The sequence below is a fragment of the Leishmania mexicana genome, chromosome 15 (assembly GCF_000234665.1).
Source record: "Leishmania mexicana MHOM/GT/2001/U1103 complete genome, chromosome 15".
Classification (NCBI taxonomy): domain Eukaryota; phylum Euglenozoa; class Kinetoplastea; order Trypanosomatida; family Trypanosomatidae; genus Leishmania; species Leishmania mexicana.
This window is the reverse complement of record NC_018319.1, coordinates 432090-444491: the sequence shown is the minus strand read 5'-3', so window position 1 is coordinate 444491 and position 12402 is coordinate 432090. Positions and strand designations below refer to the sequence as shown.

Sequence of the window (12402 nt, the reverse complement as noted above, 5' to 3'; positions counted from 1 at the left end):
ACACATATATCTGCATCTATACGCCACACCACCCACCGCTACTCGGGTGTCGACGTCGGCGAAAGCTTTCCGTTTCGTTCTACGCAGTCCTCGTATCCTCGCTCCACCATGTCCACCAAGTACCTCGCCGCGTACGCTCTGGCCTCCCTGAGCAAGGCGTCCCCGTCTCAGGCGGACGTGGAGGCCATCTGCAAGGCCGTCCACATCGACGTCGACCAGGCCACCCTCGCCTTTGTGATGGAGAGCGTTACGGGACGCGACGTGGCCACCCTGATCGCGGAGGGTGCCGCGAAGATGAGCGCGATGCCGGCGGCCAGCTCTGGTGCCGCCGCTGGCGCAACTGCTTCCGCTGCGGGTGATGCGGCCCCGACTGCCGCCGCCGCGAAGAAGGACGAGCCCGAGGAGGAGGCCGACGACGACATGGGCTTCGGTCTGTTCGACTAAGTCGATCGACGCGTAATGTGTGTGTGTGTGTGTGTGTAAGGGGGGTGCTTGCTGTTTCGGTAAAGCTTTTTCTGGCGTAATCCCGCGTGCGCCAAGTTGTTCCCTCGCTGCACGACGGAAGCACACGAAACCGGCGGCGCGCGGCGCCGTGACGGAGGAGGGGGGCGTCTGTCTCTGTCTCTCTCTCTGGGCGCGTGTGTGTGGGGGGGAGAGGGGTGCCATCAGGGATGAGGATGGCATGGATGGTGCGCACAACAGCGGAGGCAGCCCTTCAAGGACGTGTCACGCGGCCCTCTCTGTCTCTGTCACTCTCACGTGCATCCATCATCACGCCCAAGCACGCGCGAAGCGAAAGCAAACACGCGACGAGCATATGCGCCGCGGAAAGCGGAATGGAGGAGGGGGGCACATGCACACACCGAAAGCTGTGAGATGGGCGAGCAATGCACCCGTTGGTGAGTCGATCCCCCGTCTTCGTGCAGCCCTGTCGTCCTTACGGGGAGGCGGAGGCGGCAGCGGTGAAGCGAAGCGGATGAAAACGAGAGAGAGACTTGAGCGGTCTCCGCGAGCGGAGCAGGGGACGGGGGGAGTGATGATGGCGAGCAGTCAAGGCATGCCTGTCTCTCTGTCTCTCTTTGGCCGTGTGGCACCCCGGTGGAGGCATCACCCTCCCCACCCTGGCCCCGCCCTCCCCACATGGATGGTCCGCCATGTGTGCACAGCCTGTGGTTGTATGCCTTTATACGAACCTTTGCTACTGTTCCTCGCACGCCCACGACTTTACCGAACGTCTCTCCCCCCTCCCGCACGCATCCGTGCCAACCGCACAACGCGCGCGCGCGCACGCACGCAACCCACACACATATATCTGCATCTATACGCCACACCACCCACCGCTACTCGGGTGTCGACGTCGGCGAAAGCTTTCCGTTTCGTTCTACGCAGTCCTCGTATCCTCGCTCCACCATGTCCACCAAGTACCTCGCCGCGTACGCTCTGGCCTCCCTGAGCAAGGCGTCCCCGTCTCAGGCGGACGTGGAGGCCATCTGCAAGGCCGTCCACATCGACGTCGACCAGGCCACCCTCGCCTTTGTGATGGAGAGCGTTACGGGACGCGACGTGGCCACCCTGATCGCGGAGGGTGCCGCGAAGATGAGCGCGATGCCGGCGGCCAGCTCTGGTGCCGCCGCTGGCGCAACTGCTTCCGCTGCGGGTGATGCGGCCCCGACTGCCGCCGCCGCGAAGAAGGACGAGCCCGAGGAGGAGGCCGACGACGACATGGGCTTCGGTCTGTTCGACTAAGTCGATCGACGCGTCGCGAGCTGTGACGTGTGACACGGCGACTGTCCTGCCTCTCTCTTGCCCACCTTCATCTTCGCGGAAGCCGAGTTGCCCATCATCATCATCTCTCTCTCTCAGCCCGCATATTCTGTTCTCTCGCCTCGTGCTCTCCCTTCTCGCGCGCGCGGCTGCCGCCCCTCTGTGAGCGTATGCGTGCGTCGTGTCGTCTCACGGCGAGCTGCTGGTTCGCGCGCGCGAGAAGGGAGAGTACGAGGCGGGAGAAGTGGGCGAAGAGGGGGGCGACGATGAATGCAGAGTGGAGTGGGGTCTCCGTGCACGGGAAAAGTGCTCTACCGGGAAGCGATACCGGCACATGCACATGGGAGTGGGGGGTGTATGTGGGTGCGAGATGTCGTTGTCTGCATCCTCATACACCCCCCTCCCCTCCGCGTGTGCGTCTGCGCGCCTTCATTTTTCGTTCTTTGATAATTTCTTCGCACTTTCCAGCATCCGGCATCTATGGCATACGTGCAGACACACAAGGCAGAGGCGCACAGCACGCGAGTGACGGGCACCTGAGCAGTGCCGACAGTCATGTGCACTGTGTCTCACTTGCTTATGTGTGTGGGTGGGTGGGCGGGCGGGGGTGTCTCTCGCGGCGGTGGTGCGACAACGCACAGTGATAGAGGAGGAGGGGGGCAGGAGGAGGTGGCGTCCCCGCTGCTCCCCGCTTCCCGCGTTGCCACCCTCCTCTCGCGCTCTCTTTCTCGATACCAGTCCCGTGGCGGGGAGGAACCGGGAGTAACTCCGGATGTCGCCGTGTGAGAGCGGCCCAGCGCGCTCCCACGAGCCCCACCGCTCCCCATCTCATCTCCCTCGCGGCCATCACACCTATGCACTCACCACTGTCTCTCCCTCAACTTCCTCCCACATGGTTTTTGTTTTTCAACGCCACTGTCGACATGCTCTGCTTTCTGCGCATCCATGTGATTTGTGCGCCTCCCACATATGCCATCCTTGCCGCCACCTCACGTGCGTGCCCTCTCGATTCCATATCCCCGCGCTCATGCGCAACGGCAGAGGTAAAGGACCTGGTGGGCAAAAGGTAGAACTCCCCTCTCCCCCGAAAGCAGGAGAGGAGCGAAGAGAGGTAGCGGCAACGCGCTCGAGGCCGTCTCTCGGGCATTTGGCGAACCGGCGCGCACACACGCGCACACGTGTAGTTCTAGCCCATAAAAACACCAGAAGAAGAAAGAAAAACGGACGAACAGAGACACTCTGCCCCTGCAGACACGTGCGCAGGCATAGAAGCCATATGCTTCTCGGAAATAGCAAGGGGAGACTCGACGGTATCTTGCTAGTCCGTCATCTCCACTGACCCCCTTCCCCTCCCTACACCGTCCCCAGTGCCTCTCTCACGCGCGCGCAGCAAGAGGAAGACACCATTGAGCGCTGCCGCTAAGCGCTAGATCCGTGGCTGCTCACCAACGCCCGTGCAGGACTGCTAGGAACGGAAGCGCGCCGCCGCTTCGTTCGCGAGTCTCCCACGAGCACACGCGTCTCTCTCTCTCTCTCTGCATGTGCGTGGGCGTGAGGACGCGAACGGGTGTGTGAGGCACAGCACACACGCGCATGAGCATCCATCTAGTATCGCTCTCTCTCCCTCTTCTCCCGCCTCCGCACTCGTCCATTAGGAGTGCGTGTCTGCGTGGCCGCCACGACAGCAAGCAAGGGGGTGGGTAAGAACAGCGACTCCTCTGGTACACACGCACGCACACGGGGCACCGGCTCTCCGGCGTGCGCTGCCCGCCACCCTGTGCAGAGTGGAAAGCGTGTGTGTGTGTGTGTGTGTGTGTGTGTGTTGGTCGCCTTTATCCCGTCTTGTGTTGTGTGTTGATCAGGAAACAAAACATTTTCCGCCTTCTTTGCCGTCGCTGTGGTTGTCTTCCAGCGAGTGCGCCCTGGTGCACTGCCCTGCCCTGTCCCCCCTCCCCTCTCGCCTCCCTGCCCTGCCCTCCCCCTTCACCCTGTGCTTGTGCTCTTCCTTCTTTGTGTGTCTTGCCAAGCGCGTGGTGCCTGCCTGCCACCTTGCTCCCCTCCCCGCCCCCCCCTTCTCCACTGTATCCCGTACATCGTCGCAGCGAGTGGGCGAGGGACGGTGAGCCAAGAAACATCTTCCCGTGCGTGTGCGCTGTGCCCTCTTCTCCGGCTCTCTCTCTGCACACCACTGCGGGCAAAGCAGCCGTGATTGCCTGAGTCGCGTCGACTGCTGTCCGAACTCCCTCTCCCTCTGTATGTGTGTGTGTGTGTGTGTGCTGTGCTGTCTTGTGTTGTCTTGCGCTTGTTGCGTCCTTCTTCTCTCGCCTTCCCTCCCTCCCTCCCTCCGCCGTCACGAGGGCAGTCGTGCAGTAACGTCCCCCGCCCACACGCAGCACTGTCAACCACCCCACACATACACACGTGATCATCTTGGGTGGGCTCGGCTCTTCAGCGTCTCCCTCACCTCGTCCCTAACGGCAACGTGAACTGTACCGTGAACGTGCATAGGCAAGGAGAGCGATGGACCCTGCAGGACACCGCCTCAGTGGAGAGCAGCAGCAGCAGCAGCCGGTGGAGCGGGCGAAGGCCGATGCTGACCGTGACACGGCTGATATGCTGCCTCCGCTGCGCACGGGGACGTCGCCGTTCGAGCAGGCAGGTGCGAGCGTGAACCGGAACAGCGCAGCCTCTGCGCCGCTTTCCGCGGCAGTGAAGGCCATCCCCACGCTCGCGGCGGCTACGTCAAGCTTGCGCGCTGGCGATGACACCGGCGGCGAGGAGAACGAGGGAGAGGAGGAGCCGTTCCTCACCAACGGCTCCATCGCGCTGGCCGAGTTCACGAGCCTGCTGAAGCCAGCAGAGAACACCAGCATCCTAAAGGAGCACATCATCCACCTGCTGCGCGATGTGGACGCCGAGGAAACACTGATGCGTATCGCTCGCGCGTTGGAAGCGCAAGGGACGAGCGAGACACCGGTGAATGTCAGTGCCACGACGTGTACGGGGTCGTCGCGCGACGTGGCATCGTACACAAATGCATCGCAGAGCACGGCGACCTCGATGAGCATGGTGGCGCGTCGGCGCTCGAGTGTCATGTCGCGCCGAGATGCCACCAGCCTCGTGACGCTCGCCGGTCTCTCTTTTCTGCACTCCCAGCGGGGCGCGACGTCGCCCAGCGCGCAAGAGTCCCCATCGTCAGCGCAGCCGTCGGAGGACGTGGCCCCGTACAACAGGTCGACGCGCGGCCTCGGTGGGCCAATGGATGTCTCCTTCAACTCCCACTCGTCTCTCGGCACGCGCGAGGAGGAGCAGCGGCAATCAAAGCAGGACGGCCCCCTGTCGACCTTCATGGCGGCCAGCGCCTCCCAGCTCAGCGACGTAACCCCCACGCTGCGCGAACCGCCGGGACTTCCAACCGGCGGTCAATGCCAAGGTCGGCGTGTCGCCGTATCGGCGGCGCCATGCATGCCGCCACCGGAGATAATCGGCGGAGATTCACCAGCCACGGCGCTGCCCCCGCTGCGCGTTCTGCCCAAGACCCCGGCGGAAGAGCAGCAGCTGCGGCGACTACTGCGCCGCTGCCACAGCTTCACCTCTCTTGAGGCAGACACCCTCGAGGGCGTCCTGAAGGCAATGGACAAGGAGGTGCACGCGGCCGGTACGGCCATCTTGGAGCAGGGCCAAGCGACGACGGAGAAGCTCTACCTCGTCGGCGAGGGCACGTGCGAAGCCATCAAGAACGGCAAGTCGCTCGGCCCGCTGCAGCCGGGCGGGACCTTTGGCGAGTTGGAGCTCATGTACAAGCAGGCCATGTGCGCCGCGACTGTCCGGTGCGTGACGCGGTGCGTGCTCTACACGCTGGACGAGGCAAGCTACCACCGCGTTGTCATGACGAGCGTGCTGCAGAAGCGGCGCAAGTTTGAGAAGCTGACAATGAACGTACCTTTCCTGCGGTGCCTGCCGGATTTTGAGCGCATGAAGATTGCCGAGGCGCTCGAGACGCGGGTGTACCAGTGCGGCAAGGCGATCATCCGCTTCGGCTCGCCTGGGAACTACATGCACTTTATCATCGAGGGTGAGGTAAAGGTGGTTGGGCGGAACAGTGGCCGCCGGGTTGAGGTGGTGCGCCTGCGCGACGGCGACGTCGTCGGCGAGCTCGAGTTCCTCTTCAACCACCTCACCGTGGCGGATGTTGTAGCGACGTCGCGCGAGGTTCGGACGGCGTGCATCAGCCGCGAGCACTTCGAACTCATTATTGGGCCTATACAAGACCGCCTGAAGGAGTTTGTCGCCACCTCCTCCACCTATGAAAAGTATTACGTCGCCGAGGTGGCGGACGAGAGCGTGCGCACCGAGCTCAGCCGCATCGAGTCGTCGCGCAAGCATCGCCGCGTTGCCTCGCGCGATCAGCGGACAGCGATCGGGGACATTGATCTGCATGGCGAGGTGCTGCTGAGTGCGCCGCTGTCGCTACTCCACGGCAAGTGTGATACTGCCGGTGACGCTGGCGGTGTTGGTGGCGCCGCCAGCAGCGACTCGGTCGCCGGGGATGGTGCCGACGCGCATGGGCAACGCACGACGGCAGCGGGGGGCTTGGCCAAGCTGCCCAAGGCACTGTTGCGGTTTCCGTTTGCACCAATCACGGGCAAGGACGTGGCCGTACTGGCCCTCCGCGAGGATGGCCTCATCATGTACTGGAACTCCGTGCTGGAGAGGCTGACGAGCTACTCGGCGGGGGAGGCGGTGGGGCAGAACATTTACTCCTTCCTCCTCTCGGAGCGGGAGCAGCAGTGCATGTACAAGGCTGTCAACGCTGCACGCAACTACGCCGGCGAGGCGGAGGCATTCTTGAAGCGGCCGAACACCAAGCCGATCCAGTTCACGCTCGCCCGCAGCGACGGCCTCACGAAGACAACCCTCCGGCTCACGATTGCTCCGCCTGTCGTGTCGGCCGGCGGCAACGCGGCGGAGGTGGTGCTGGGCTTTGGCGAGGAGGTCAGAGAGGGGCCACAGAAGATGTTGGAGCAGCCCCAGTGGCTCTCTGGCCAAATTCGCGTCATTCTGGCGGATGGCACGCAGACCTTCGAGGAGCGGCTGGAGTGCATCGCGGAGACCCTCAACAACTTCGAGTCCACCTACCGCGCCATGACGGTGTCAACGGAGCGGCTGCGTGTGGTCAACATCCGGCAGATGATGGGGCACATCCTCATGGACTTTGGCGGCGAGTGCGTGAGCCGCGGCATATCTGTGCGGCAGCGCTTCGAAGGGCTCCCGTCAGAGCGTGCCTACCTCGACGCCCACCTGTTACCGGAGTGTCTGCGCTACGCAATGAGGCTGTGCCTCAAGTACAGCGACCCCGGCGGCAGCATCATCACCATCATGATCACTGTCACAGAGAAAAATGGGCTCGAGTTTCTGGTGGTCAATTTCAACCTGACCGGCGACGGCATACCGAAGGCGATTGCGAAGTTCTTCGGCTCGCCGCTGAGCAGGCACGGCGATTCTGTCACCACGATGAGCGTCGACGACGACAGCGGCGACGACAGTGGCGACGACAGCGACAACGACGCGGAGGCGTCCATGGCGCTACGAAGCAGCCTGCGGCCTCGGCTGCGGCGCAAGCTGCGCCGCGTGCAGCGCGCCGTCGAGGACCAGGGTGGCACGCTGCGCATGCTCTGCAACCCGCAAGACTCGAACATCGCCTTTCTCATCCCCTTTATGCCGGCGAGCGAGCAGGACCCCGAGAATGCCTCCATAGAAGAGTCGCTGAGCACCTTGGCCGACTCCACCGGCGCAGGTCAGTTGACGTCGCTGGCGGGGATGGGCAGCGGTGTCGGACCTCCCATCTCTGTACCCGCAGCAGCTGCTGCCGAGAGTGTGTTGCTCACGAACACCCCCGGGGGCGAGAGCAGTGGGCTGTCGAACTTTTCGGTGGCCGGGGCCGTCGCCGCCGTGTCCGGGCAACCGAACTTCAGCTACACCACCTGCCTCGCCGAGGACACACCGGCTCACCGCATTATGCTGTCTTCATTCTTGTGGGAGCGCCACCACGCGGTGCTGACTGCCTTCACCTTCGAGGACATCGTGGGCCTCGTCGGGGTCGCCGATATTCTCATCATTGACCTGCAGCAGTCCGCCATCACCTTCCTGCACGAGCGCGACCCCATCACGCGGCTGCGCGAGATGCTGCGGCACATGGCCGTCATCATCACCTCCACGAGCTTCGACCTCGTCAGCAGCGACACGTATGCGGCGGCCGGCTTCATCACGCTGAAGAAGCCGTGCACCCCTGTCCAGGCCATGAAGGCGATACGTCGCGCAGAGGAGAAGTCGGCCGTCGTGAAGCTGGAACGACTGCGCATTGAGCAGACTCGTGAGACGCTGGCGCGCAACAGCCGCGGTGCCTGGCGTCACGGCGCCCTCCTCGGGAAAGGTTCTTCTGGGGAGGTGTATGAGGCGTACGACGTGCTGACGGGCGGCAAGATGGCTGTGAAGGAGATGCGGCTGGGCAACAACGACGCTAAGATTGAGCAGTTCGTGCAGGAGATCAGCACAATGTGCAACCTGCAGCACCCCAACATTATCCACTACTTCTACTGCGAGGAGAGCAAGGAGCAGAAGGTGATTCGGGTGTTTATGGAGTACGCCGGCGGTGGCACGCTGCAGTCGCTCCTCAAAGCAAAGGGCCGGCTCGAGTACGTGGAGCTGCGGGCGCTGCTACGGGATGTAGTGGAGGGGCTTGCGTACATACACTCGCAGCATTACGTCCACGGTGACATCAAGACGGCCAACGTGCTGCTGAGCAACGATGGCAAGGGCAAGATCGGCGACTTTGGCACGGCGCGGACGGTGAACGAGGGGGAGCTGCTGTACGTGATGCAAGGTAGTCCGCTCTACATGTCGCCCGAGTGTATGTCGGCCGGGGAAGAGGACGAGGATGGCAACAAAATCGGCTACAGTTTTCCTTCCGACATCTGGTCACTCGGCTGTGTTGCGATGGAGATGGCAACGAACAAGCCACCCTTTGCGCACATCAAGGCGATTAAAGGACCCGCCGGCTTGACAAACTTTGTCACGTCGCTGACGGACGTCCCCGACCTGTCACCGCTCTTCAAGTGCCACCCCTCCGTTGTGGAGTTTGTCTCCGCATGCCTGAACCCCGACCCGAGCCAGCGTGCAACGGCGCAGGACCTGCTCCAGATGAGCCTCTTCAGTGAGTCGACGCACAGCGACCGCAACTCCGCCGTGATGGCGCTGAAGCGGGCGCAGCTGCTGCACGTGCTGAACAAGTTTGTTGCCTTCCAGGAGCCCGAAGAGGCGGAAAAGCTGGAGAAGCAGCGTAACTGCCTCAAGGTGAGTCGGCTCGCCTCCGACTTCTTCAGCTCCAGCAGCAGCTCCAGCGACAACGCGGGCGAACCGATGCCGACGGCCTTCTTGAACTCGGCGCCTGCCGCGGCGGTCGACGAGGCAGCTAGCGAAAAGCGGCCCCGGGGTGCAGCAGCCACAACAACGGCGGCGACAACCACAGCGGTAGCGACGGGAGACGAGGACGAGGACGATAAGGACGTCACACGGCGCAGCGACACGGTGGCGCGGGCTGCGGGCGGTGCCTCCGAGAGCCTCGATGGCACGAGGCCTGCCGGATCAAGTGCGGGGGCGCCGCTGGTCAACACAGTCACCTCCACGGACGGCAGCTTGCATCAAGCGGCATCGACCTTCACGCGCTACCTGCGCAAGTGGGACTCCTCCTCCACGAGCTCATCCTCCTCGTCTTCAGAGTTGAATGAAAAGTCCAAGGCGATGACAGCCGCAGGTAGCGAAGGTGCGCACCGCGACCCAGTCACAGGCGTCGCTGGCGGAAACGACGAGGCCGAGCCGGACGCGCGCAACCCACAAACGGAGGACGTCTATGACCACTCCCCGACCCCGAAGAAGCGCTCGAAGACGCGGTCGCGTCCGCAAGCAACACCGGCACCGCCAACGCGAAAGCCCTCGCATCAGCTAGGCGGCCCTGGCAGCACCACCACCACCACAAACAGTGCCGAGAAAGACTTCTTCGCGACGTCGTCGGACGACAGCAGCAGCAGCAGCAGCAGTGGCCGCGCGCTTAACAAGGCCGACGCGCGCAGCGAGGCGCTCACGCATCAAGGCGGCACTGCACAGCGGACGGGCACTCCCACGACAGCTTGCAAGGTGCCACGGCCAACAGGCAGCGAGGCCGTTGGCTATACCCCCAGCTTTCCTGGTCGGCGCCGCAACGTGCGGCTGGACGAGGCTGGCAACATCGTGCCGTTTGATCGGCTTTCGAGCATGATGAGTGTGCCGACGCTGGTGAACATCAAAGGCGAACAGCACGGAGACGACGCTTCCGCTGAAGGCGTCCCTGGAGTTGCCCCCGGTGCCTCGCAGGTGCCGTTCTCCACCCTTGGTGACGCGAATGATCACGTGCTGAGCCCCGGCAGTGCCGTAGGCCTCGCCAACGCGTCCTTCGCGCAGCCGACGGGAAACTACTCCTTCTTCAGCTTCAACAGGAACATCAGCTTTATGGGCGCCAACATGGACGAGGTGCTGAACAGCGCAGCCAACGATTTCCTCAGCAACCTCGCCGCGAACTGGCACACGAGCAACGCGGCGTGCGTCGAGACGGCTAGCAGCGCCGGCAGCACGGTACAGCAACTGCCCTCCAGAGTGTTTCAGCATGCGGAGCGGTCGTGCAGTGGGCGAAGTCATGCGACACTGAGCAGCAACAGAGAAGGGGAGTGTCGCACCGACTGCGTGGTCGGCGTGGCCAGCCCACTGGCGGTGACAGGGCAAAGCAAGGATCGCGGCGACGTACCGGAGACGCCATCGCGGCGGCGGGGCGGGGCAATGAGTCGCAGCCCCTCCGCGCGAAGCCCGCTGGAAGCGCGTGGGCCGGGCGAGCCGGCATCGATCGAAGGCGGCAACGGTGGGGTGCAGCACGGTGGAACAATGTTGCCGCTGCCGCAGTCACCACTGCCAAAGCCACTGTCCACCGCGGCGGCACCCACTGCTGCCTCACGCTTCACTCAACCCGTCTTGAGTCAGCTGTGTTCCGCCTCGTACACTTCGGACGACGGCACCACCAGCATGACGCCGCGCGCCGACAGCGTACCGCTTGTGGGGGCTGCCGCGTCATCGAACCGCCGGCGTCGCGCGCGGCCACCCATAACAAATCATTCATTTTTCGTGGTGGAGGATCGGTCGTCGGCGCCGCTCTTCTCTCCCTGCACTGGCAGCACAAAATTGGCTGGGTCGATGGCCGGCGGCCCTGTCTCGGCCTCTCGGGTCAGTCTCGCCACGTGGTCAAGCGTGGCCTCCGCAGACGGCAGTGTCACAGGTGGCATGGCGGGTGAAACGAGCAGCAGCCCTCTACTGCAGCAGAACTACGCAAACGTGGCGGTGGTAGCGCCGCCGCCGGTCTTCCCTACCTTCTCGACGAGCAATGCGCGAGCCGTGTGGCAGCAGCGGCGGCGCCACGTTGCTGGAGGCGGTCGGAGCGGCATGGGAAGTGGCAACATAAGCAACATCCACCTCACCGCACCGCTGAGCAACGAGGGCAGCGTCTACCTGGTGGTGGCCGATGAGCACCAAAGAGATGGTCAGCAGCGAGGCGCGGCAGACGCCGCCGTGGGTCGCGAGGGCAATGACGACGACGACGACGACAACCTGACCAGCGCCGCCTTCTGCTCGATGCACTCGGGCTTCTCGCGGCGTTCATCGGCGCAAGGCACACCCTACCTCACGGCCGAGGCCCTCTCGGCGACTCACGCGCAGGACTTAAAGTGGCGCCCCGCCAGAAGCAGCGGCGCTGGGGCTTTTGGCAGCGAAGACCGTCGCGGCGCCGAGGCAGGAGACGCGCCGCCCTTGAGCAACCTCACCTCCGAAGCCGATTCGCCGGTCTTCACCCATCTGCAGCGCATCGATGCATCGTTGCAGGATTTGTTGTCCCAGGTGCGGCGGCGCCAGCAGCAGCAGCAGCAGCACCAGTGTTGGCGAAAGAGTTGTGGGTCAATCACTGGGGCGCAGGACAGTTTCGACCACGCGCCGTCTTCCACCTCCATTACCACCGTCCAAGCCACACCACCGCAGAGCGCGACGCAACTCACGACCCTTCACAGCTCCCTCAGCTCCGCCCTGCCCTCGCCTGCGTCTGCCAGCAGCACTTCGGAGGTGGCCACCACTGTGACGGTGGTCCCGCGGCACCGCCGCAGCACTGGAGTCAACACCTCTCCTGCCAAGCTGCCACGTCCGCTGTCTTCCTGTACGACGTCCGTGACAGTTTCGCAATCGAGGCAGGGCATGGCCAACCCGCTCTCGATGCAAGCATCACCGCCGCTGTCGAAGCAGTGCAGCAATCCTCGGTGGCCAACGGAGGACGACGCCGAGGTGGAAGGGGATCCGGTGCAGCACGATGCCACGGTGTCGTTTGGCACGCCACTCTCACCCAGCTCGTCCGGGCGCTGCGCCAGCAGCGGCTGCGACGATGTGAATATAGAGGCACTGCTGCGCAAGATGCTGTGGCGGGTAAGTCTCCTGCTGGACGAGGTGTCGTCCTCCTCACCACGGGGGCCAGCGACGGCGAGCGTAGCGCAGCCCTCCTAGACAGATGTGTGTGTG

General features: G+C 63.8%; 3 protein-coding genes across 3 annotated transcripts; all 3 read left to right on the top strand.

The window, feature by feature from the left end:
* Positions 1-108: 108 nt before the first annotated feature.
* LMXM_15_1207 (60S acidic ribosomal protein P2) lies at positions 109-444 on the top strand (the record flags this gene model as incomplete). Its single annotated transcript, XM_003873590.1, has 1 exon — positions 109-444. One exon carries the CDS (start codon positions 109-111, stop codon positions 442-444), a length of 336 nt encoding a protein of 111 aa, XP_003873639.1.
* A 966-nt stretch (positions 445-1410) lies between these two features.
* On the top strand, positions 1411-1746 carry LMXM_15_1203 (60S acidic ribosomal protein P2; the record flags this gene model as incomplete). Its single annotated transcript, XM_003873589.1, has 1 exon — positions 1411-1746. One exon carries the CDS (start codon positions 1411-1413, stop codon positions 1744-1746), a length of 336 nt encoding a protein of 111 aa, XP_003873638.1.
* Positions 1747-4284: 2538 nt separating this feature from the next.
* Positions 4285-12387, top strand: LMXM_15_1200 (putative protein kinase; the record flags this gene model as incomplete). Its single annotated transcript, XM_003873588.1, has 1 exon — positions 4285-12387. The coding sequence occupies one exon, from the start codon at positions 4285-4287 to the stop codon at positions 12385-12387; it is 8103 nt and encodes a 2700-aa protein (XP_003873637.1).
* Positions 12388-12402: the final 15 nt, after the last annotated feature.